We start from the raw sequence: 26600 nt of genomic DNA on the forward strand, positions 1-26600 counted from the left end.
ATTCTAGGGGCTGTAGTTAACCCAAAGGAAAGAGCTACAAACTGGTAATGCCTGTCTAGAAAGGCAAACCTGAAAAACCGATGGTGATCTTTATGCATCGTAATGTGAGGATAAGCATCCTTCAAATCCATTGTAGTCCTCTATTGACTCTCCTGGATCATAGTTAAGATGGTACGAATAGTTTCCATCTTAAATGATAGAATTCTAAAGAATTTGTTTAAGATCTTTTAGATCCAAAATAGGTCTGAAGGTTTCCTTTCCTTGGGAACCACAAACCGATTTGAGGAAAACTGTGTCCCTGTTCCTCTATTGGAACTGAATGGGTCACGTACACAATGCAAGAATGTCTCTTTCTTTATCTGGTTTGCAGATAAATGTGAAAGGCAAAAACTCCCCTTTTTTTGGGGGGAAAGCTTTGAAATCCAGAAGATATCTCTGGGGTATAATTTCCAATGCCCAGGGATCCTGGGCATCTCTTGCCCACGCCTGGGCGAAGAATGAAGTCTGCCCCCTATAGGATCCGTTACCAGATAGGGGTCCGTTCCTCATGCTGTTTTAGAGGCAGCAGCAGGCTCCTTGACCTGCTTATCTTTATTCCAGGTCCGGTTGTCTCCAGACCGCCTTGGACTGAGCAAAAGTTCCCTCTTATTTTGCCTTAGAGGAAGTTGATGCCACACCTGCCTTGAATTTTCGAAAGGCACGAAAATTAGGCCTTTTTTGTCCCTTGATTTGGACCTGTCCTGAGGAAGGGCATGATCTTTTCCTCCAGTGATATAAGTAATAATCTCCTTCAAACTAGGCCTGAATAGGGTCTGCCCCTTGAAGGGAAGTTAAGTAGCTTATTTATTAAAGTCACGACAGCTGACCATGATATAAGCCATAGCGCTCTGCGCGCCAGTATAGTAAAAAACAGAATTCTTAGCCGTTAGTCTAGTCAAAGGAACAAAGGCATCAGAAAACAAAGGAATTGGCTAGCTTAAGTGCTCTAAGCTTGTCAAATATATTCATCCAATGGAGCCTGTAAAGCCTCATCAAGAGACTCAAACCAGAACGCCGCAGCAGCAGTGACAGGAGCAATGCGTGCAAGGGGCTGCAGGATAAAACCTTGTTGAATAAACATTTTTTATCCATTGGATCTAAAAAAGCACAACAGTCCTTGCCAGAGGTAGTGGTACGCTTAGCTAGAGTAGAAACTCTTCTCTCCACCTTAGGAACTGTCTGCCATAAGTCCCGTGTGGTGGCAACTATTAGAAAACATTCTTCTAAAAAATAGGAGGGGAAGAGAACGGCACACCTGGTCTATCCCATTCCTTATGAAAAATTTTAGTAAACCTCTTTAGGTATTGGAAAAACATAAGTACACACCGGCACTGCATATTATTTATCCAGTCTACACAATTTCTCTGGCACTGCGATTGTACACATTCATTCAGAGCAGCTAAAGCCTCCCTGAGCAACAAGTGGAGGTTCTCAAGCATAAATTTTAAATGTAGAAATATCAGAATCAGGTTAAATCATCTTCCCTGAGTCACAAATATCACCCACAGACTAAGCATATTGTGAGGTAGTATCAGACATGGTTCTTAAAGCGTCTGTATGCTCTGTATCTACCCCCAGAGCTGTTTTGCTTTCCTTTAATTTCAGGTAGTCTGACTAATACTGCTGCCAGTGTATTATACACAACCTTTGCCATGTCTTGTAAAATAAACGCTATGGGCGCCATTGATATACTTGGCGCCATTTGAGCGTGAGTCCCTGGAGCGGGAGTCAAAGGGTCTGACACGTGGGGAGAGTTAGTCGGCATAACTTCCCCCTCGACAGAATCCTCTGGTAAAATAAACGCTATGGGTGCCCTTGATGTACTTGGCGCCATTTGAGCGTGAGTCCCTAAAGCGGGAGTCAAAGGGTCTGACACGTGGGGAGAGTTAGTCGGCATAACTTCCCCCTCGACAGAATCCTCTGGTGATAATGTTTTTAAATACAAAAAATGATCTTTATTGTTTAACATGAAATCAGTACATCTGGTACACATTCTAAAATGGGGTTCCACCATGGCTTTAAACATAATAAACACAGAGCCTCCTCTATGTTAGACATGTTAGAACTAATAAAGAGACTAGTAAGCTTGGAAAACACTTTAAATCAAGTTAACAAGCAAATATAACAAACGTTACTGTGCCTTTAAGAGAAACAAATTTTGTCAAAATTTGAAAAACAGTGAAAAAAGGCAGTAAATCAAACGAAATTTTTACAGTACATGTAATAAGTTAACAGAGCATTGCACCCACTTGCAAATGGATGATTAACCCCTTAATGCAAAAAACAGATTAAAAAAAAAAAAAAAAAAAAAAAAACGACATTTTTTTAAACACACACAACAAAACTGCCACAGCTGAGCTGTGGATTACCTTCCCTATAACTGTTTCTATGCAAAATTTAAGCCAGCCATGTGGAAAAATTAGGCCCCAATAAGTTTTATCACCAAACATATGTTAAAAAACGATTAAACATGCCAGCAAACGTTTTAAAACACATTCTTATAAGAGTATGTATGTCTATTAATAAGCCTGATCCAGTCGCTATCACTGCATTTAAGGCTTTACTTACATTACTTCGGTATCAGCAGTATTTTCTTAGTCAATTCCATTCCTTAGAAAAATATATTACTGCACATACCTTAGCATATATCTCTATCAATCAGCCTGGTACCAGTCGCTTTCACTGCATTTAAAGGCTGTACTTACATTACTTCGGTATCAGCAGTATTTTCTTAGTCAATTCCATTCCTTAGAAAAATATTTTACTGCACATACCTTATTTGCAGGAAAACCTGCACGCCATTCCCCCTCTGAAGTACCTTACTCCTCAGAATGTGTTAGAACAGCAACTGGATCTTAGTTACGTCTGCTAAGATCATAGAAAAAACGCAGGCAGATTCTTCTTCCAAATACTGCCTGAGATAAACAGCACACTCCGGTGCCATTTAAAAATAACAAACTTTTGATTGAAGAAATAAACTAAGTATAAAAAACCACAGACTCTCACGACCTCCTATCTATGTTGAGACTTGCAAGAGAATGACTGGTAATGGCAGTTAGGGGAGGAGCTATATAGCAGCTTTGCTGTGGGTGGACTGTTGCAGCTTCCTGTTGGGAAGGAGAATATATCCCATAAGTAATGGATGATCCGTGGACTGGATACACTTAACAAGAGAAAGTAGACCAATTATCTCCATACACAGAGCCATTGATGGCTGAACTGTAGACTGCAGAGAGAGGCAAGAGGAAAGAATTTTGGATTTTCTGACCTCTGTCAGAAATATTTTCATAGATAGGGAATCTATAATGGTCCCGAAGAAAGCTAACCTTGTAGCTGGAACAAGGGAACTCTTTTCCAGATTCACTTTCCAACCATGGGAACGTAGAAAAGACAACAAGATCTCTGTATGAGAGTTTGCTTGTTGAAAAGATGGCGTCTGAACCAAAATGTCATCCTGGTAGGGCGCTACTGCAATGCCTCTAGACCTGATTACTGCCAAAAGAGCCCCCAAAACCTTTATGAAAATGCTGGGGGCCGTGGCAAGGCCAAAAGGAAGAGCCACAAATTGAAAGTGTTTGTCTAGAAAAGTACAGCCCTGCTGTGCACACAAATGGATCGTTCCACTACGTTGCACGTCATGTGGCCACAGTTTTGGTATAAATACAGCAGAACCACCTTCCTACTATCTGTTAAGCATACAAACTGCTGCAAGAATGGGGAAGAGCAGTGATTTAATGGTCTTTGAACGTGACATGACAGTAGGTGCAAGACGTGCTGGACGAAGCGTATCTGAAATGGCAATACTCCTGAACTTTTCACGTACCACAGTTTCAAGGGTGTATCAAGAATGGTGCAGTGAACAAAAAACATCCAGTCAGCAGCAGTCCTGTGGAAGAAAAGCACTTGTTGATGAGAGAGGTCAGAGAGGGATGGCTAGACTTGTGCAAGCAAACAGACAGGCTACAATTTCACGAATCACATCACAATTCAGCCATGGTGCAGAAAAAAACATATTGCAACGTACCACTAGGCGCACCTTGTCGCGGATGGGCTACAACAGCCACGTCAGGTGCCATTGTATTCAGAGAAGAACATGAGAGCACGCCTTTTGTTAACACAACATCAGCACTGGACCATCAAAGACTGGAAAAAGGTTGCTTGGTCTGACTAGTCAAAGTTTCTATTGCATAATATTGATGGCAGGCTCCGAATTTGGTGAAAACAGCAGAATCCATGGACCCGTGATATCTGATGAAAACTGTGAAAGGTGGTGGGAGTGATGGTGGTTATGGTGTGGGGAATATTTTCCTGGCACACATTGGGTTGATTGATACCCTTAGATTCATGGCTGCCAAGCAAGACTGTAGTGCAATGCTATCTAGTGTGTTGTAGTCTTCACATGCAGACAAGCAGTTAATCCAGAGTAACCTCTTTTCCAAATTGTATTGTGACATTAAAATAATTTATTACCACTCACTATATCTGTGGAAGAAATGTGCCTTATCATTCTCGTGACAAAAGGAAAGAAAAACATCTTGTGCTGATCTAAAGATTAAGAAAATTTGTCAGCTCTAATGCCAGTTGCACTAAACAGAGGTTACTAAAATGATAGAAAATGTTAGTCTCCTGATAGGACAACTGAAGCATCTTGCTATATCTATTGCATTGAATTTAAATATTGTGGCGGAACAGGTTGACAGAATTATATTATCAATAAAATGACCTAAACAAAAGTCTGAATAAAATCAACAGTATGTGCTGAAGCAAAAATGAACACAAATATGCAAAGTGTAATTTAAAAAAAAAAAAAACTTTCATGGTTTAAATAGAGAATATAATTTTAAACAACTTTCCAATTTACTTTTATTAACAATTTTGCTGTGTTCTCTTGGTATTCTTAGTTGAAAGCTAAACCTAGGAGGTTCATGTGCTAATTCTTAGACCTTGAAGGCTGACTCTAATCTGAAAGCATTTTGACAGTTTTTTACCCCTAGATGGTGTTAGTTCATGTGTTTCACATAGATAACATTGAGCTCAGGCACGTGAAGCTCCAAGGAGTCAGTACTTATTGGCTAAAAATGCAAGTCTGTCAAAAGAACTGAAATAAGGGGGCAATTTGCAGAAGCTTAGATACAAGGTAATCACAGAGGTAAAATTGTTTAAACATTAACAATTCTGGTGTTTACTATCCCTTTAAGGCCAAATCACTCACAACAGATTTTTTCAGACTGGTAGCGATGGATTTGAGCCTGATGATATAAAGCTCTCTGCTCAGACGATATGATATAAAAAAATGTTCCCGCACTGCGAGATCTGCTACTAAATTATAAAAACATAATTTATGCTTACCTGATAAATTTATTTCTCTTGTAGTGTATCCAGTCCACGGATCATCCATTACTTATGGGATATTAACTCCTCCCCAACAGGAAGTGCAAGAGGATTCACCCAGCAGAGCTGCTATATAGCTCCTCCCTTAACTGCCATTACCAGTCATTCGACCGAAAACATGCAGAGAAAGGAAAACCATAGGGTACAGTGGTGACAGTAGTTTAATGGAAAAATTACCTGCCTTAAAGTGACAGGGCGGGCCGTGGACTGGATACACTACAAGAGAAATAAATTTATCAGGTAAGCATAAATGATGTTTTCTCTTGTTAAGTGTATCCAGTCCACGGATCATCCATTACTTATGGGATACCAATACCAAAGCTAAAGTACACGGATGACGGGAGGGACAGGCAGGCTCTTTATACGGAAGGAACCACTGCCTGAAGAACCTTTCTCCCAAAAACAGCCTCCGAAGAAGCAAAAGTGTCAAATTTGTAAAATTTGGAAAAAGTATGAAGAGAAGACCAAGTTGCAGCCTTGCAAATCTGTTCAACAGAAGCCTCATTCTTAAAGGCCCAAGTGGAAGCCACAGCTCTAGTAGAATATGCTGTAATTCTTTCAGGAGGCTGCTGTCCAGCAGTCTTATAGGCTAACCGTATTATGCTACGAAGCCAAAAGGAGAGAGAGGTAGCCGAAGCTTTTTGACCTCTCCTCTGACCAGAATAAACGACAAACAGGGAAGACGTTTGTCGAAAATCCTTAGTTGCCTGTAGATAAAATTTCAGGGCACGGACTACATCTAGATTGTGTAGCAGACGTTCCTTTTTCGAAGAAGGATTAGGACACAAAGATGGAACCACAATCTCTTGATTGATATTCCTGTTAGTGACCACCTTAGGTAGGAACCCAGGTTTAGTACGCAGAACTACCTTGTCTGAATGAAAAATCAGATAAGGAGAATCACAATGTAAGGCAGATAACTCAGAGACTCTTCGAGCCGAGGAAATCGCCATTAAAAACAGAACTTTCCAAGATAACAACTTGATATCAATGGAATGAAGGGGTTCAAACGGAACCCCCTGTAAAACATTAAGAACTAAGTTCAAACTCCATGGTGGAGCAACAGTTTTAAACACAGGCTTGATCCTAGCTAAAGCCTGACAAAAAGCTTGAACGTCCGGAACTTCTGACAGACGTTTGTGTAAAAGAATGGACAGAGCTGAAATCTGTCCCTTTAAGGAACTAGCGGATAAACCCTTTTCTAAACCTTCTTGTAGAAAAGACAATATCCTCGGAATCCTAACCTTACTCCATGAGTAACTCTTGGATTCGCACCAATATAAGTATTTGCGCCATATCTTATGGTAAATCTTTCTGGTAACAGGCTTCCTAGCCTGTATTAAGGTATCAATAACTGACTCAGAAAAACCACGTTTTGATAAAATCAAGCGTTCAATTTCCAAGCAGTCAGCTTCAGAGAAATTAGATTTTGATGTTTGAAGGGACCCTGGATCAGAAGGTCCTGTTTCAGAGGTAGCGACCAAGGTGGCCAGGATGACATGTCCACTAGATCTGCATACCAAGTCCTGCGTTGCCATGCAGGCGCTATTAGAATCACTGATGCTCTCTCCTGTTTGATTCTGGCAATCAATCGAGGAAGCATCGGGAAGGGTGGAAACACATAAGCCATCCCGAAGGTCCAAGGTGCTGTCAAAGCATCTATCAGAACCGCTCCCGGATCCCTGGATCTGGACCCGTAACGAGGAAGCTTGGCGTTCTGTCGAGACGCCATGAGATCTATCTCTGGTTTGCCCCAACGTCGAAGTATTTGGGCAAAGACCTCCGGATGAAGTTCCCACTCCCCCGGATGAAAAGTCTGACGACTTAAGAAATCCGCCTCCCAGTTCTCCACTCCCGGGATGTGGATTGCTGACAGGTGGCAAGAGTGAGACTCTGCCCAGCGAATTATCTTTGATACTTCCATCATTGCTAGGGAGCTTCTTGTCCCTCCCTGATGGTTGATGTAAGCTACAGTCGTGATGTTGTCCGACTGAAACCTGATGAACCCCCGAGTTGTTAACTGGGGCCAAGCCAGAAGGGCATTGAGAACTGCTCTCAATTCCAGAATGTTTATTGGTAGGAGACTCTCCTCCTGATTCCATAATCCCTGAGCCTTCAGAGAATTCCAGACAGCGCCCCAACCTAGTAGGCTGGCGTCTGTTGTTACAATTGTCCAGTCCGGCCTGCTGAATGGCATCCCCCTGGACAGATGTGGCCGAGAAAGCCACCATAGAAGAGAATTTCTGGTCTCTTGATCCAGATTCAGAGTAGGGGACAAGTCTGAGTAATCCCCATTCCACTGACTTAGCATGCACAATTGCAGCGGTCTGAGATGTAGACGTGCAAAGGGTACTATGTCCATTGCTGCTACCATTAAGCCGATCACCTCCATGCATTGAGCTACTGACGGGTGTTGAATGGAATGAAGGACACGGCATGCATTTTGAAGCTTTGTTAACCTGTCTTCTGTCAGGTAAATCTTCATTTCTACAGAATCTATAAGAGTCCCCAAGAAGGGAACTCTTGTGAGTGGAAAGAGAGAACTCTTCTTTTCGTTCACCTTCCATCCATGCGACCTTAGAAATGCCAGTACTAACTCTGTATGAGACTTGGCAGTTTGAAAGCTTGAAGCTTGTATCAGAATGTCGTCTAGGTACGGAGCTACCGCAATTCCTCGCGGTCTTAGTACCGCCAGAAGAGCACCCAGAACCTTTGTGAAGATTCTCGGAGCCGTAGCCAATCCGAATGGAAGAGCTACAAACTGGTAATGCCTGTCTAGAAAGGCAAACCTTAGATACCGGTAATGATCTTTGTGAATCGGTATGTGAAGGTAAGCATCCTTTAAATCCACTGTGGTCATGTACTGACCCTTTTGGATCATGGGTAAAATTGTCCGAATAGTTTCCATTTTGAACGATGGAACTCTTAGGAATTTGTTTAGGATCTTTAAATCCAAGATTGGCCTGAAAGTTCCCTCTTTTTTGGGAACCACAAACAGATTTGAGTAAAACCCTTGTCCTTGTTCCGACCGCGGAACCGGATGGATCACTCCCATTAATAAAAGATCTTGTACGCAGCGTAGAAACGCCTCTTTCTTTATTTGGTTTGTTGACAACCTTGACAGATGAAATCTCCCTCTTGGGGGAGAGAATTTGAAGTCTAGAAGGTATCCCTGAGATATGATCTCTAACGCCCAGGGATCCTGGACATCTCTTGCCCAAGCCTGGGCGAAAAGAGAAAGTCTGCCCCCCACTAGATCCGTTCCCGGATCGGGGGCCCTCGATTCATGCTGTCTTAGGGGCAGCAGCAGGTTTCCTGGCCTGCTTGCCCTTGTTCCAGGACTGGTTAGGTCTCCAGCGAGCAACAGCTCCTTCCTGTTTTGGTGCAGAGGAAGTTGATGCTGCTCCTGCTTTGAAATTACGAAAGGAACGCAAATTAGACTGTCTAGCCTTAGGTTTGGCTCTGTCTTGAGGCAGGGCATGGCCTTTACCTCCTGTAATGTCAGCGATAATTTCTTTCAACCCGGGCCCGAATAAGGTCTGCCCTTTGAAAGGTATATTAAGCAATTTAGATTTAGAAGTAACGTCAGCTGACCAGGATTTTAGCCACAGTGCTCTGCGTGCCTGAATGGCGAATCCGGAATTCTTAGCCGTAAGTTTAGTTAAATGTACTACGGCATCTGAAATAAATGAGTTAGCTAACTTAAGGGCTTTAAGCTTGTGTGTAATCTCATCTAATGGAGCTGATTCAAGTGTCTCTTCCAGAGACTCAAACCAAAATGCTGCTGCAGCCGTGACAGGCGCAATGCATGCAAGAGGTTGCAATATAAAACCTTGTTGAACAAACATTTTCTTAAGGTAACCCTCTAACTTTTTATCCATTGGATCTGAAAAGGCACAGCTATCCTCCACCGGGATAGTGGTACGCTTAGCTAAAGTAGAAACTGCTCCCTCCACCTTAGGGACCGTTTGCCATAAGTCCCGTGTGGTGGCGTCTATTGGAAACATCTTTCTAAATATCGGAGGGGGTGAGAACGGCACACCGGGTCTATCCCACTCCTTAGTAACAATTTCAGTAAGTCTCTTAGGTATAGGAAAAACGTCAGTACTCGCCGGTACCGCAAAATATTTATCCAACCTACACATTTTCTCTGGTATTGCAACTGTGTTACAATCATTCAGAGCCGCTAACACCTCCCCTAGTAATACACGGAGGTTTTCCAGCTTAAATTTAAAATTTGAAATATCTGAATCCAGTTTGTTTGGATCAGAACCGTCACCCACAGAATGAAGCTCTCCGTCCTCATGTTCTGCAAATTGTGACGCAGTGTCTGACATGGCCCTAATATTATCAGCGCACTCTGTTCTCACCCCAGAGTGATCACGCTTACCTCTTAGTTCTGGTAATTTAGCCAAAACTTCAGTCATAACAGTAGCCATATCCTGTAATGTGATTTGTAATGGCCGCCCAGATGTACTCGGCGCTACAATATCACGCACCTCCCGAGCGGGAGATGCAGGTACTGACACGTGAGGCGAGTTAGTCGGCATAACTCTCCCCTCGTTGTTTGGTGAAATATGTTCAATTTGTACAGATTGACTTTTATTTAAAGTAGCATCAATACAGTTAGTACATAAATTTCTATTGGGCTCCACTTTGACTTTAGCACATATAGCACAGATATCTTCCTCTGAATCAGACATGTTTAACACACTAGCAAATAAACTAGCAACTTGGAAATACTTTTCAAGTAATTTACTATAATATGAAAACGTACTGTGCCTATAAGAAGCACAGAAAAAGTTATGACAGTTGAAAATTAATAAACTGAAAAGTTATAGCATCAAATCTTTGTAAAAAACACAATTTTAGCAAAGGATTGCTCCCATTAGCAAAGGATAACTAACCCTGATAGCAGAAAAAAAAAAATACAGAAATAAACGTTTTTTTTTTTTTATCACAGTCAACTACAATCTCACAGCTCTGCTGTGAGTGATTACCTTCCTCAAAACAAGTTTTGAAGACCCCTGAGTTCTGTAGAGATGAACCGGATCATGCAGGGAAGACAATAAACTTCTGACTGAATTTTTTGATGCGTAGCAAAAGCACCAAAAAAGGCCCCTCCCCCTCACACATAACAGTGAGAGAGATCAGTAAACTGTCATAAATTAAATAAAACGACTGCCAAGTGGAAAAAATAGTGCCCAAAACATTTTTTCACCCAGTACCTCAGAAAATTAAACGATTTTACATGCCAGCAAAAAACGTTTAACATTAAATAGAGTGTTATTAAAAAGCCTGTTGCTAGTCCCTGCAAATTAGGCTAAAGTTTTATGCATACAGTATAATTCCAGTGAAGTGCCATTCCCCAGAATACTGAAGTGTAAAATATACATACATGACAGCCTGATACCAGTTGCTGCTACTGCATTTAAGGCTGAGTTTACATTATATCGGTATGGCAGAATTTTCTCATCAATTCCATTGTCAGAAAATAATAAGCTGCTACATACCTCTTTGCAGATTAATCTGCCCGCTGTCCCCTGATCTGAAGTTTACCTCTCCTCAGATGGCCGAGAAACAGCAATATGATCTTAACTACTCCGGCTAAAATCATAGAAAAACTCAGGTAGATTCTTCTTCAAATTCTACCAGAGAAGGAATAACACACTCCGGTGCTATTATAAAATAACAAACTTTTGATTGAAGGTATGAAACTAAGTATAATCACCACAGTCCTCTCACACATCCTATCTATTCGTTGGGTGCAAGAGAATGACTGGTAATGGCAGTTAAGGGAGGAGCTATATAGCAGCTCTGCTGGGTGAATCCTCTTGCACTTCCTGTTGGGGAGGAGTTAATATCCCATAAGTAATGGATGATCCGTGGACTGGATACACTTAACAAGAGAAAAGGCAGATTTTGCTATAATTCTCCAAGTGCGGTTCCCTGCATTTCTGTATGCGAAGGAAAGACAGGTCCAGTGCAATATATCACTGCATGACATGAGAGTTCTGCTGCATTTATACCTTATGCTTTGTAATTTATATTACTTTACACTTCAGATTTAGTTTTATTACATGTAAACTTTGCACTTTCTATTTTGTATTTTAATGCATTTAGATTCTGTATACAGCAGTGTATTTTATGATTGTGATTTTATAAATTCTGATTATGTTTTGACAATTTCTGTGTAACTTTAACAAATTAGAATCATACTTTGTATATGTATGCATATAACATAGCACTTTGTATGCATATATTTTACATATTACATAGCACTTTGCATTTCTTCTATTTAAAATAAAATTGACAGCTTCAGATTTCATTAACTTCTATGTGCCAGTTGATCAAAGATTCTCTATTTTAGAGAGCAATTATAGTGCAGACTTCACAGGGTCTGAACTCACAGAATTCTATAAGAAAAAGGGTGAACCTGGAAGTCCCAGAGAGATGAGGAATGCATTCCATAGAAAGTAATAAGGTTCTCTGGGACACAGAATATCATAGGGAAGAGTGAAGTTAACAGGAGAACACCTGAGACTGATATAAAGTCTCAGTTTGCAGCAAATACAAAGCTGAAATGTTTTCCCTACAATTTAACTTGCTTTTGTCTCTAGTTTAGTATATTACTATTCTGTCAGTTAAATAAGTGTATTGTGAATCTTGAGCAAACTTCACCAGCATACAGCTGTCGTGATGATTCAGTGAGACTAGCTTGTTTTAAAAAAACTTACAGCATTTCATGAGAATTGTGATAGAGCTTCAGACATACACTGTGAACTCCACTGTCTCTCCCACTTTCTGAAGCTGTCACTTTTAGTTTTACAATAGAACAAATACAAAGTGCAATGTAATTTGTAAAAGATTCACAAATCTTTAACCCGACAAGTGTAAACCGTGATTGCGCTCACACATTTGCATTTACTTTCAACTTGTAATACGCACAATCCAGTATCGCTTGCACACAACGGTTAGCGCGTCACTTGTAATCTAAATCACACTTTGAATTTTGTACTTTTTAGTACAATTTTACTTTTTGAAATTACATTGTATAATAAATCAATTTTTTTCTATGGACATTGTACAATATTTTTCCTGTATGCAGAATTTTACTGCACAATCTAAATCTGCATTTTTTAATATGATTTTTAATGCATACTTTAAAGGGACAGTAAAGTCAATATTAAACTATCATAATTGGAAAATTGTTTATAATAACAGCCTTTTTTTCTCTTTACTTTTATTATTTAATTTGATTTGTTCCCTTGGTATTCTTTGTTAAAAAGCATATCTAGGTAGGCTCAGGAGCAGCAATGCACTACTGGCAGCTAGCTGTTGATAGGTAGCACATATATGCCTCTTGTCATTGGTTTATCTGAGGTGTTCAGAATTAGTCAAATTTGATTATGGAGGTAAATGGGAAAGTTAGTTAAATTGTATGCTCTGTTTAAATCAGAGTTTCAAGTACCTTTAATAACATTTGTGTATTAAAACTACTCATTTTATTAAACACTATATTCTTTTTTTAAGAAACAAACGGACAGATTATGAGTTTTGCGTTAGGAGCTGTGCGGTACTAACTTGCAATTTATTGTCACCTCTCACTTACCTTCAGCGCTGGTATTACAGGTTTTTGCAAACCCGGCGTTAAAAGGCAAGGAGTGAGCGTAGAGCAAAATTGAGCTCCATACCGCACTCCAATACCAGCGCTGCTTAAGTCAGTGGTAAGCTGGTGTAACGTGCTCGTGAAAAATTTCCCCATAGACATCAATGGGGAGAGCCGGCTGAGAAAAAGTCTAACACCTGCCAAAAAGCAGCGTAAAAACTCAGGAACGCAGCCCCATTGATTCCTATGGGGAAACACATTTTATGTTTACACCTAACACCCTAACATGAACCCCGAGTCTAAACACCCCTAATCTTACACTTATTAACCCCTAATCTGCCGCCCCCGACATCGCCGACACCTACATTATTCTTATTAACCCCTAATCTGCCGCTCCCGACACCGCCGCCACCTACATTATACTTATTAACCCCTAATCTGCTGCCCCAACATCGCTGCCACTTACATTATAATTATTAACCTCAATCTGCCGCCGCCAATGTCGCCGCAACCTACCTACACTTATTAACCCCTAATCTGCCACCCCCAACGTCGCCGTTACTATATTAAATGTATTAACCCCTAAACCTAAGTCTAACCCTAACACCCCCTTACTTAAATATAATTTAAATAAATCTAAATAAAATTACTATCATTAACTAAATTATTCCTATTTAAAACTAAATACTTACCTATAAAATAAACCCTAAGCTAGCTACAATATAACTAATAGTTACATTGTAGCTAGCTTATGGTTTATTTTTATTTTACAGGCAAGTTTGTATTTATTTTAACTAGGTAGAATAGTTATTAAATAGTTATTAACTATTTAATAACTACCTAGCTAAAATAAATACAAATTGACCAGTACAATAAAACCTAACCTAAGTTACAATAACACCTAACACTACACTATAATTAAATCAACTCCCTACATTAAATACAATTAAATAAATTAAATTAGCTAAATTACAAAAAAAAACAAAAAACACTAAATTACAGAAAATAAAAAACAAATTACAGATCTTTAAACTAATTACACCTAATCCAATAGCCCTATCAAAATAAAAAATCCCCCCCAAAATAAAAAAAACCCTAGCCTAAACTAAACTATGAATAGCCCTTAAAAGGGCCTTTTGTGGGGCATTGCCCAAAAGTAATCAGATCTTTACCTGTAAAAAAAAAATACAAACAACCCCCCCAACAGTTAAACCCACCACCCACACAACCAACCCACCAAATAAAATACTATCTAAAAAAACCTAAGCTCCCCATTGCCCTGAAGAGGGCATTTGGATGGACATTGCCCTTAAAAGGGCATTTAGCTCTTTTGCAGGCCCAAAGCCCTAACCTAAAAAATAAACCTACCCAATACACCCTTAAAAAAATCCTAACACTAACCCCCGAAGATTCACTTACCGGGAGAAGTCTTCATCCAAGCGGCAAGATGTCTTCAACGAAGCCAACAGAAGTGGTCCTCCAGACGAGCAGAAGTGGTCCTCCAGACAAGCAGAAGTCTTCATCCAGACGGTATCTTCTATCATCATCCTTCCGGCGCGGAGCGGGTCCATCTTCAAGACATCTGGCACGGAGCATCCTCTTCAAACGACGGCTTCTTCGTAATGAATATCTCTTTAAGTGACGTCATCCAAGATGGCGTCCCTTAGATTTCGATTGGCTGATAGAATTCTATCAACCAATTGGAATTAAGGTAGAAAAATCCTATTGGCTGATTGGATCAGCCAATAGGATTGAACTTCAATCCTATTGGCTGATCCAATCAGCCAATAGGATTGAGCTTGCATTCTATTGGCTGATTGGATTTTTTCTACCTTAATTCCGATTGGCTGAAAGAATTCTATCAGCCAATCGGAATCTAAGGGACGCCATCTTGGATGACGTCACTTATAGAGATATTCATTACGAAGAAGCCGTCGTTTGAAGAGCATGCTCCGCGTCGGATGTCTTGAAGATGGACCCGCTCCGCGCCGGAAGGATGAAGATAGAAGATGCCGTCTGGATGAAGACTTCTGCCTGTCTGGAGGACCACTTCTGCCAGCTTCGTTGAAGACATCTTGCCGCTTGGATGAAGACTTCTCCCGGTAAGTGAATCTTCGGGGGTTAGTGTTAGGATTTTTTTAAGGGTGTATTGGGTGGGTTTATTTTTTAGGTTAGGGCTTTGGGCTGCAAAAAGAGCTAAATGCCCATCCAAATGCCCTTTTCAGAGCAATGGGGAGCTTAGTTTTTTTTTAGTTAGGGTTTTATTTGGGGGGTTGGTTGTGTGGGTGGTGGGTTTTACTGTTGGGGGGTTGTTTGTATTTTTTTTACAGGTAAAAGAGCTGATTACTTTGGGGCAATGCCCCGCAAAAGGCCCTTTTAAGGGCTATTGGTAGTTTAGTTTAGGCTAGGGGTTTTTTTTTATTTTGGTGGGGGGCATTTTTTTTATTTTGATAGGGCTATTAGATTAGGTGTAATTAGTTTAAAGATCTGTAATTTGTTTTTTATTTTCTGTAATTTGGTGGGTATTTTTTTGTAATTTAACTAATTTAATTTATTTTATTGTATTTAATGTAGGGAATGGATTTAATTATAGTGTATACAGGGAGCATTATATAATCGGACCCTTTGTTTTTGTAGTGAGATGTAACATTCTTACCTCTCTACGTGTAAATCTGTGAGGGCCGGCGGACTCCATCTGTAGAGGAAATATGAGAGTATGGATTAAACAAATGTGGCAAAAGAATACAAAAATATTAACAATGGTAAAGAAGCACGCATGCATGAGGTACAGAAAGATTGATGGAGAATAATGAGGGAGAAAAGGGAGTAAAACAGATACAAAGAAGTATATAGTTTAACATAAAAACAGGTTGAATGTGATAACAAGCAAATTCTCCATGCAAATGATCATCACTACATTTCTGCATCCTAAAAATATGCAGAAAACTAAAATTGTATCTTTTTGTAAGTTTAGGTCATTTCAGTTCTGATGATTGGCTGGATAAATGACAAGTTGGAATAAACTGAAGAAGCCCTGGATGACAGCTCGTTTTGGGGTAAGTGGAATCAAACAAGTGTAAAACAAAACTAGCAGCAGTTATTTAACAGACACATAAAACCACAATCTCTTTGTCAGGATATACTGTATGTATATGTCATTAGGTATCAGGATATGAGTCCATAATGAGTCAAAATACAGTGGGATTAGATTTTAATATTTTTCTGTGAAACTACAACCATCTACAAACAATATATAACAGCCATTTAGAATTATACTGTCTTGTTTTTTTTTACTTCAAGACTAAAATACAAATGTGAAAATAAAGACAACAAGAAGGTAGAGATAGAGAGAAAAAACCAAGAGAGGGAGAGAGAGATAGGAAAAGAGAGATTTAACAAATACTATTCAGAAGTTCGATAGTTAATTTGTTAGGGAATTTAGTAAGATGATACATAATAAATAAAAATATATTGATTCCATTTTCTCTTGTTAAGTGTATCCAGTCCACGGATCATCCATTACTTGTGGGATATTCTCCTTCCCAACAGGAAGTTGCAAGAGGATCACCCACAGCAGAGCTGCTATATAGCTCCTCCCCTAAGTGTCATATCCAGTCATTCTCTTGCAAACCTCAACGAAGATGGAGGTCGTAAGAGGAGTGTGGTGTTTTATACTTAGTTTATTCTTCAATCAAAAGTTTGTTATTTTTAAATGGTGCCTGAGTGTACTGTTTATCTCAGGCAGTATTTAGAAGAAGAATCTGCCTGCGTTTTCTATGATCTTAGCAGAAGTAACTAAGATCCATGGCTGTTCTCACATATTCTGAGGAGTGAGGTAACTTCAGAGAGGGAATGGCGTGCAGGTTTTCCTGCAATAAGGTATGTGCAGTTAATATTTTTCTAGGGATGGAATTTGCTAGAAAATGCTGCTGATACCAAACTAATGTAAGTAAAGCCTTAAATGCAGTGATAGCGACTGGTATCAGGCTTATTAATAGAGATGCATACTCTTATAAAAATGTAATATAAAACGTTTGCTGGCATGTTTAATCGTTTTTATATGTATTTGGTGATAAAACTTATTGGGGCCTAGTTTTTTCCACATCGCTGGCTTGAATTTTGCCTAGAAACAGTTTCCTTAGGCTTTCCACTGTTGTAATATGAGTGGGAGGGGCCTATTTTAGCGGTTTTTTGCACAGCAAAAATTGCAGACACAGACATCCAGCTTCTTCCTGCATGATCCAGGACATCTCTGGAGGGCTCAAAAGGCTTCAAAGTCGTTTTTGAGGGAGGTAAAAAGCCACAGTAGAGCTGTGGCAGTTGTTGTGACTGTTTGAAAAAACGTTTTTGTCTTTTATTATTCCGTTTTGGGTATTAAGGGGTTAATCATCCATTTGCAAGTGGGTGCAATGCTCTGCTAACTTGTTACATACACTGTAAAAATTTTGTTAGTGTAACTGCCTTTTTTCACTGTTATTTCAAATTTTGACAAAATTTGTGTTTCTTAAAGGTGCAGTAACGTTTTTATATTGCTTGTAAACTTGTTTAAAGTGTTTTTCCAAGCTTGCTAGTCTCATTGCTAGTCTGTTTAAACATGTCTGACACAGAGGAAACTACTTGTTCATTATGTTTGAAAGCCATGGTGGAGCCCCATAGGAGAATGTGTACTAAATGTATTGATTTCACCTTAAACAGTAAAGATCAGTCTTTAACTATAAAAGAAATATCACCAGAAGATTCTGACGAGGGGGAAGTTATGCCGACTAACTCTCCCCACGTGTCAGACCCTTCGCCTCCCGCTCAGGGGATGCACGCTAATATGGCGCCAATTACATCAGGGACGCCCATAGCGATTACCTTGCAGGACATGGCTGCAATCATGAATAATACCCTGTCAGAGGTATTATCCAGGTTGCCTGAATTAAGAGGCAAGCGCGATTGCTCTGGGGTTAGGAGAAATACAGAGCGCGCAGATACTGTAAGGGCCATGTCTGATACTGCATCACAATATGCAGATCATGAGGACGGAGAGCTTCAGTCTGTGGGTGACATCTCTGATTCGGGGAAACCTGATTCAGAAATTTCTAATTTTAAATTTAAGCTTGAGAACCTCCGTGTGTTGCTTGGGGAGGTATTAGCTGCTCTGAATGACTGTAACACAGTTGCAGTACCAGAGAAATTGTGTAGGCTGGATAAATACTATGCGGTACCGGTGTGTACTGATGTTTGTCCTATACCTAAAAGGCTTACAGATATTATTAGCATGGAGTGGGATAGACCGGGTGTGCCTTTTTCCCCACCTCCTATATTTAGAAAAATGTTTCCAATAGACGCCACTACACGGGACTTATGGCAGACGGTCCCTAAGGTGGAGGGAGCAGTTTCTACTTTAGAAAAGCGTACTACTATCCCGGTTGAGGACAGTTGTGCTTTTTCAGATCCAATGGATAAAAAATTGGAGGGTTACCTTAAGAAAATGTTTATTCAACAAGGTTTTATTTTACAGCCCCTTGCATGCATTGCGCCTGTCACGGCCGCAGCGGCATTCTGGTTTGAGGCCCTGGAAGCTCCATTGACTGAAATTATTGACAAGCTTAGAACACTTAAACTAGCTAACTCATTTGTTTCTGATGCCATTGTTCATTTGACTAAACTAACGGCTAAGAATTCCGGATTCGCCATCCAAGCGCGTAGGGCGCTATGGCTTAAATCCTGGTCAGCTGACGTGACTTCGAAGTCTAAATTACTCAACATTCCTTTCAAGGGGCAGACCTTATTCGGGCCTGGTTTGAAGGAAATTATTGCTGACATTACTGGAGGTAAGGGTCACACCCTTCCTCAGGACAGGGCCAAAGCAAAGGCCAAACAGTCTAATTTTCGTGCCTTTCGAAATTTCAAGGCAGGTGCAGCATCAACTTCCTCCGCTTCAAAACAAGAGGGAACTTTTGCTCAATCTAAGCAGGCCTGGAAACCTAACCAGTCCTGGAACAAAGGCAAGCAGGCCAGAAAGCCTGCTGCTGCCTCTAAGACAGCATGAAGGAACGGCCCCCTATCCGGCGACGGATTTAGTAGGGGGCAGACTTTCGCTCTTCGCCCAGGCGTGGGCAAGAGATGTTCAGGATCCCTGGGCGTTGGAGATCATATTTCAGGGATATCTTCTGGACTTCAAAGCTTCCCCTCCACAAGGGAGATTTAATCTTTCAAGGTTATCTGCAAATCAGAAAAAGAAAGAGGCATTCCTACGCTGTGTGCAAGACCTCCTAGTTATGGGATTCATCCATCCAGTTCCGCGGACGGTACAATGACATGGTTTTTATTCGAATCTGTTTGTGGTCCCCAAAAAAGAGGGAACCTTCAGACCAATTTTGGATCTAAATATCTTAAACAAATTCCTCAGAGTTCCATCTTTCAAAATGGAAACTATTCGGACCATCCTACCCATGATCCAAGAAGGTCAGTACATGACCACAGTGGACTTAAAGGATGCCTACCTTCACATACCGATTCACAAAGATCATCATCGGTTTCTAAGGTTTGCCTTTCTAGACAGGCATTACCAATTTGTAGCTCTTCCCTTCGGGTTGGCTACAGCCCCGAGAATCTTTACAAAGGTTCTGGGCTCACTTCTGGCGGTTCTAAGACCGCGAGGCATAGCGGTGGCTCCGTATCTAGACGACATCCTGATACAGGCGACAAGCTTTCAAGTTGCCAAGTCTCATACAGAGATAGTTCTGGCATTTCTGAGGTCGCACGGGTGGAAAGTGAACGAGGAAAAGGGTTCTCTATCCCCACTCACAAGAGTCTCCTTCTTAGGGACACTTATAGATTCTGTAGAAAACAGAATTTATGCTTACCTGATAAATTACTTTCTCCAACGGTGTGTCCGGTCCACGGCGTCATCCTTACTTGTGGGATATTCTCTTCCCCAACAGGAAATGGCAAAGAGTCCCAGAAAAGCTGGTCACATGATCCCTCCTAGGCTCCGCCCACCCCAGTCATTCGACCGACGGACAGGAGGAAATATATATAGGATAAATCATATGATACCGTGGTGACTGTAGTTAGAGAAAATAATTCATCAGACCTGATTAAAAAAACCAGGGCGGGCCGTGGACCAGACACACCGTTGGAGAAAGTAATTTATCAGGTAAGCATAAATTCTGTTTTCTCCAACATTGGTGTGTCCGGTCCACGGCGTCATCCTTACTTGTGGGAACCAATACCAAAGCTTTAGGACACGGATGAAGGGAGGGAGCAAATCAGGTCACCCAAACGGAAGGCACCACAGCTTGCAAAACCTTTCTCCCAAAAATAGCCTCCGAAGAAGCAAAAGTATCAAATTTGTAAAATTTGGCAAAAGTGTGCAGTGAAGACCAAGTCGCTGCCTTACATATCTGGTCAACAGAAGCCTCGTTCTTGAAGACCCATGTGGAAGCCACAGCCCTAGTGGAGTGAGCTGTGATTCTTTCAGGAGGCTGCCGTCCGGCAGTCTCATAAGCCAAACGGATAATGCTTTTAAGCCAAAAGGAAAGAGAGGTAGAAGTCGCTTTTTGACCTCTCCTTTTACCAGAATAAACAACAAACAAGGATGATGTTTGTCTGAAATCTTTAGTAGCCTCTAAATAGAATTTTAGAGCATGGACAACGTCCAAATTGTGTAACAAACGCTCCTTCTTTGAAACTGGATTCGGACACAAAGAAGGTACAACTATCTCCTGGTTAATATTTTTGTTAGAAACAACTTTAGGAAGAAAACCAGGCTTAGTACGCAAAACCACCTTATCTGCATGGAACACCAGATAAGGAGGAGAACACTGCAGAGTAGATAACTCTGAAACTCTTCTAGCAAAAGAGATTGCAACCAAAAACAAAACTTTCCAAGATAGTAACTTAATATCTACGGAATGTAAGGGTTCAAACTGAACCCCTTGAAGAACTGAAAGAACTAGATTTAAACTCCAGGGAGGAGTCAAAGGTCTGTAAACAGGCTTGATCCTAACCAGAGCCTGAACAAATGCTTGAACATCTGGCATAGCTGCCAGTCGTTTGTGTAGTAAGACAGATAAAGCAGAAATCTGTCCCTTTAGAGAACTTGCAGATAATCCTTTCTCCAAACCTTCTTGTAGAAAGGATAGAATCTTAGGAATTTTTATCTTGTTCCATGGCAATCCTTTGGATTCACACCAACAGATATATTTGTTCCATATTTTATGGTACATTTTTCTAGTTACAGGCTTTCTAGCCTGATTCAGAGTATCTATTACAGAATCTGAAAACCCACGCTTTGATAAAATCAAGCGTTCAATCTCCAAGCCGTCAGTTGGAGGGAAACCAGATTCGGATGTTCGAATGGACCCTGAACAAGAAGGTCCTGTCTCAAAGGTAGCTTCCATGGTGGAGCCGATGACATATTCACCAGGTCTGCATACCAAGTCCTGCGTGGCCACGCAGGAGCTATCAAGATCACCGAGGCCCTCTCCTGATTGATCCTGGCTACCAGCCTGGGAATGAGAGGAAACGGTGGGAATACATAAGCTAGGTTGAAGGTCCAAGGTGCTACTAGTGCATCTACTAGAGTCGCCTTGGGATCCCTGGATCTGGACCCGTAGCAAGGAACCTTGAAGTTCTGACGAGACGCCATCAGATCCATGTCTGGAATGCCCCATAATTGAGTTATTTGGGCAAAGATTTCCGGATGGAGTTCCCACTCCCCCGGATGGAATGTCTGACGACTCAGAAAATCCGCTTCCCAATTTTCCACTCCTGGGATGTGGATCGCAGACAAGTGGCAGGAGTGATCCTCCGCCCACTGAATTATCTTGGTCACTTCTTTCATCGCCAGGGAACTCCTTGTTCCCCCCTGATGATTGATATATGCAACAGTCGTCATGTTGTCTGATTGAAACCTTATGAATTTGGCCTTTGCTAGTTGAGGCCAAGCTTTGAGAGCATTGAATATCGCTCTCAGTTCCAGAATGTTTATCTGGAGAAGAGACTCTTCCCGAGACCATAAACCCTGAGCTTTCAGGGATTCCCAGACCGCGCCCCAGCCCACTAGACTGGCGTCGGTCGTGACAATGACCCACTCTGGTCTGCGGAAGCTCATTCCCTGTGACAGATTGTCCAGGGTCAGCCACCAACGGAGTGAATCTCTGGTCTTTTGATCTACTTGAATCATCGGAGACAAGTCTGTATAATCCCCATTCCACTGTTTGAGCATGCACAGTTGTAATGGTCTTAGATGAATTCGTGCAAAAGGAACTATGTCCATTGTTGCAACCATCAAATCTATTACCTCCATGCACTGCGCTATGGAAGGACGAGGAACAGAGTGAAGTACTTGACAAGAGCTTAGAAGTTTTGATTTTCTGACCTCTGTCAGAAAAATCCTCATTTCTAAGGAATCTATTATTGTTCCCAAGAAGGGAACTCTTGTTGACGGGGACAGAGAACTTTTTTCTTTGTTCACCTTCCATCCGTGAGATCTGAGAAAGGCTAGGACGATGTCCGTATGAGCCTTTGCTTTTGACAGGGACGACGCTTGAATTAGGATGTCGTCCAAGTAAGGTACTACTGCAATGCCCCTTGGTCTTAGAACCGATAGAAGGGACCCTAGTACCTTTGTGAAAATTCTCGGAGCAGTGGCTAATCCGAATGGAAGTGCCACAAACTGGTAATGCTTGTCCAGAAAAGCGAACCTTAGGAACTGATGATGTTCCTTGTGGATAGGAATATGTAGGTACGCATCCTTTAAACCCACGGTGGTCATAAATTGACTTTCCTGGATGGTGGGAAGGATCGTTCGAATGGTTTCCATTTTGAACGATGGAACCCTGAGAAATTTGTTTAGGATCTTCAGATCCAAAATTGGTCTGAATGTTCCCTCTTTTTTGGGAACAACGAACAGATTTGAGTAAAATCCCATTCCTTGTTCTTTTATTGGAACTGGATGTATCACTCCCATCTTTAACAGGTCTTCTACGCAATGTAAGAATGCCTGTCTCTTTATTTGGTTTGAGGATAATTGAGACCTGTGGAACCTTCCCCTTGGGGGTAGTTCCTTGAATTCCAGAAGATAACCTTGAGAAACTATTTCTAGCGCCCAAGGATCCTGAACATCTCTTGCCCAAGCCTGAGCAAAGAGAGAGAGTCTGCCCCCTACTAGATCCGGTTCCGGATCGGGGGCCCTTCATGCTGTTTTGGTAGCAGTGGTAGGCTTCTTGGCCTGCTTACCCTTGTTCCAGCCTTGCATTGGTTTCCAGGCTGGTTTGGGTTGTGAAGTATTACCCTCTTGCTTAGAGGATGCAGAATCAGAGGCTGGTCCGTTTCTGCGAAAGGGACGAAAATTAGGCTTATTTTTAGCCTTAAAAGACCTATCCTGTGGGAGGGCGTGGCCCTTTCCTCCAGTGATGTCTGAAATAATCTCTTTCAAATCTGGTCCAAATAATGTTTTACCTTTGAAAGGAATGTTAAGCAATTTTGTCTTGGATGACACATCCGCTGACCAAGACTTTAGCCAAAGCGCTCTGCGCGCCACGATAGCAAGCCCTGAATTTTTCGCCGCTAATCTAGCTAATTGCAAAGCGGCATCTAAAACAAAAGAGTTAGCCAATTTAAGTGCTTGAATTCTGTCCATAACCTCCTCATACGAAGATTCTCTACTGAGCGACTTTTCTAGTTCCTCGAACCAGAAGCACGCTGCCGTAGTGACAGGAACAATGCATGAAATTGGTTGTAGAAGGAACCCTTGCTGTACAAAAATCTTTTTAAGCAAACCCTTTAATTTTTTATCCATAGGATCTTTAAAAGCACAACTGTCTTCGATAGGAATAGTAGTGCGTTTGTTTAGAGTAGAAACCGCCCCCTCGACCTTGGGGACTGTCTGCCATAAGTCCTTTCTGGGGTCGACTATAGGAAATAATTTCTTAAATATAGGGGGGGGAACAAAAGGTATGCCGGGCCTTTCCCACTCTTTATTTACTATGTCCGCCACCCGCTTGGGTATAGGAAAAGCGTCGGGGGGCACCGGAACCTCTAGGAACTTGTCCATCTTACATAATTTCTCTGGAATGACCAAATTGTCACAATCATCCAGAGTAGATAACACCTCCTTAAGCAGTGCGCGGAGATGTTCTAATTTAAATTTAAATGTCACAACATCAGTTTCAGCTTGATGAGAAATTTTTCCTGAATCTGAGATTTCTCCATCAGACAAAACCTCCCTCATGGCCCCTTGAGATTGGTGTGAGGGTATGTCAGAACAAATATCATCAGCGCCCTCCTGCTCTTCAGTGTTTAAAACAGAGCAATCGCGCTTTCTCTGATAAGTAGGCATTTTGGATAAAAGATTTGCTATGGAGTTATCCATTACAGCCGTTAATTTATGCATGGTAATAAGTATTGGCGCACTAGATGTACTAGGGGCCTCCTGCATGGGTAAAACTGGTGTAGACACAGTAGGAGATGATGTAGTATCATGTTTACTCCCCTCATTTGAGGAATCATCTTGGGCAATATCATCATCTGTGGCATTACTGTCCTTACTTTGTTTGGACACTATGGCACACTTATCACATAAATTTAAATGGGGAGACACATTGGCTTTCATACATATAGAACATAGCTTATCTGATGGTACAGACATGTTAAACAGGCTTAAACTTGTCAATCAAGCACAAAAAACGTTTTAAAATAAAAACGTTACTGTCTCTTTAAATTTCAAACTGAAAACACTTTATTACTGAATATGTGAAAAAGTATGAAGGAATTGTTCAAAAATTACCAAAATTTCACCACAGTGTCTTAAAGCATTAAAAGTATTGCACACCAAATTTCAGAGCTTTAACCCTTAAAATAAGATATTCCCCTCTGAGACCCAACCAAGCCCAGAGGGGAATACGATACCAAATGACGCCTTCTATAAGCTTTTTCAGTGATTCTTAGCTCCTCACACATGCATCTGCATGCCTTGCTCTCCAAAAACAACTGCGCATTAATGGCGCGAAAATTAGGCTCTGTCTATAACTAGAAAGGCCCCCATCTGAAAAAGGTGTCCAACACAGTGCCTGCCATTTTTCTAAACGTTCCCCAAGATTATAATACCAATTATTAGTTAGAATCTGTATAATATGCCTAGTAAAGCAATCGTTTTAGCCCAGAAAAATGTCTACCAGTTTTTAAGCCCTTTTTGAAGCCCTTTATTCTTTTATGTTTAACTAAGAAAATGGCTTACCGGTCCCCATGAGGGGAAATGACAGCCTTCCAGCATTACATGGTCTTGTTAGAAATATGGCTAGTCATACCTTAAGCAGAAAAGTCTGCTAACTGTTTCCCCCAACTGAAGTTACTTCATCTCAACAGTCCTGTGTGGAAACAGCAATCGATTTTAGTTACTGTCTGCTAAAATCATCTTCCTCTTACAAACAGAAATCTTCATCCTTTTTCTGTTTCAGAGTAAATAGTACATACCAGCACTATTTTAAAATAACAAACACTTGATAGAAGAATAAAAACTACATTTAAACACCAAAAAACTCTTAACCATCTCCGTGGAGATGTTGCCTGTGCAACGGCAAAGAGAATGACTGGGGTGGGCGGAGCCTAGGAGGGATCATGTGACCAGCTTTGCTGGGACTCTTTGCCATTTCCTGTTGGGGAAGAGAATATCCCACAAGTAAGGATGACGCCGTGGACCGGACACACCAATGTTGGAGAAATGAAAATTTACCTGACGGAGTCCAGGTTATCAAAACTTCTAAATGCTTGCCGTGTTCTTCACTCCATTCCGCGCCCTTCGGTAGCTCAGTGTATGGAGGTAATCGGCTTAATGGTAGCGGCAATGGACATAGTTCCATTTGCGCGCCTTCATCTCAGACCACTGCAATTATGCATGCTGAGTCAGTGGAATGGGGATTACACAGATTTGTCCCCTCTGCTAAATCTGGATCAAGAGACCAGAGATTCTCTTCTCTGGTGGTTGTCTCGGGTACACCTGTCCAAGGGTATGACCTTTCGCAGGCCAGATTGGACAATTGTAACAATTGCCAGCCTTCTAGGTTGGAGTGCAGTCTGGAATTCCCTGAAGGCACAGGGATCGTGGACTCAGGAGGAGAAACTCCTTCCAATAAATATTCTGGAGTTAAGAGCGATATTCAATGCTCTTCTGGCTTGGCCTCAGTTAGCAACACTGAGGTTCATCAGATTTCAGTCGGACAACATCACGACTGTGGCTTACATCAACCATCAAGGGGGAACCAGGAGTTCCCTAGCGATGTTAGAAGTCTTAAAAATAATTCGCTGGGCAGAGTACCACTCTTGCCACCTGTCAGCAATCCATATCCCAGGCGTGGAGAACTGGGAGGCGGATTTTCTAAGTCGTCAGACTTTCCATCCGGGGGAGTGGGAACTCCATCCGGAGGTGTTTGCTCAGTTGATTCATTGTTGGGGCAAACCAGAGTTGGATCTCATGGCGTCTCGCCAGAATGCCAAGCTTCCTTGTTACGGATCCAGGTCCAGGGACCCAGAAGCGACGCTGATAGATGCTCTAGCAGCGCTTTGGTTC

At 41.4% G+C, this 26600-nt stretch overlaps 1 protein-coding gene across 2 annotated transcripts in view; it reads right to left on the reverse strand.

Moving 5' to 3' along the window:
* The window catches only part of UNC13D (unc-13 homolog D), a 422729-nt gene that overhangs the window by 315900 nt on the left and 80229 nt on the right, over window positions 1-26600 (reverse strand). For both annotated transcript variants that reach the window (XM_053709129.1, XM_053709134.1), the window contains exon 2: window positions 15696-15734. In XM_053709129.1, the coding sequence (XP_053565104.1) occupies window positions 15696-15734 (39 nt within the window). The remainder of the gene's footprint in view (window positions 1-15695; window positions 15735-26600) is intronic.

The sequence above is a fragment of the Bombina bombina genome, chromosome 1, assembly GCF_027579735.1.
Source record: "Bombina bombina isolate aBomBom1 chromosome 1, aBomBom1.pri, whole genome shotgun sequence".
Taxonomy (NCBI): Eukaryota; Metazoa; Chordata; class Amphibia; order Anura; family Bombinatoridae; genus Bombina; species Bombina bombina.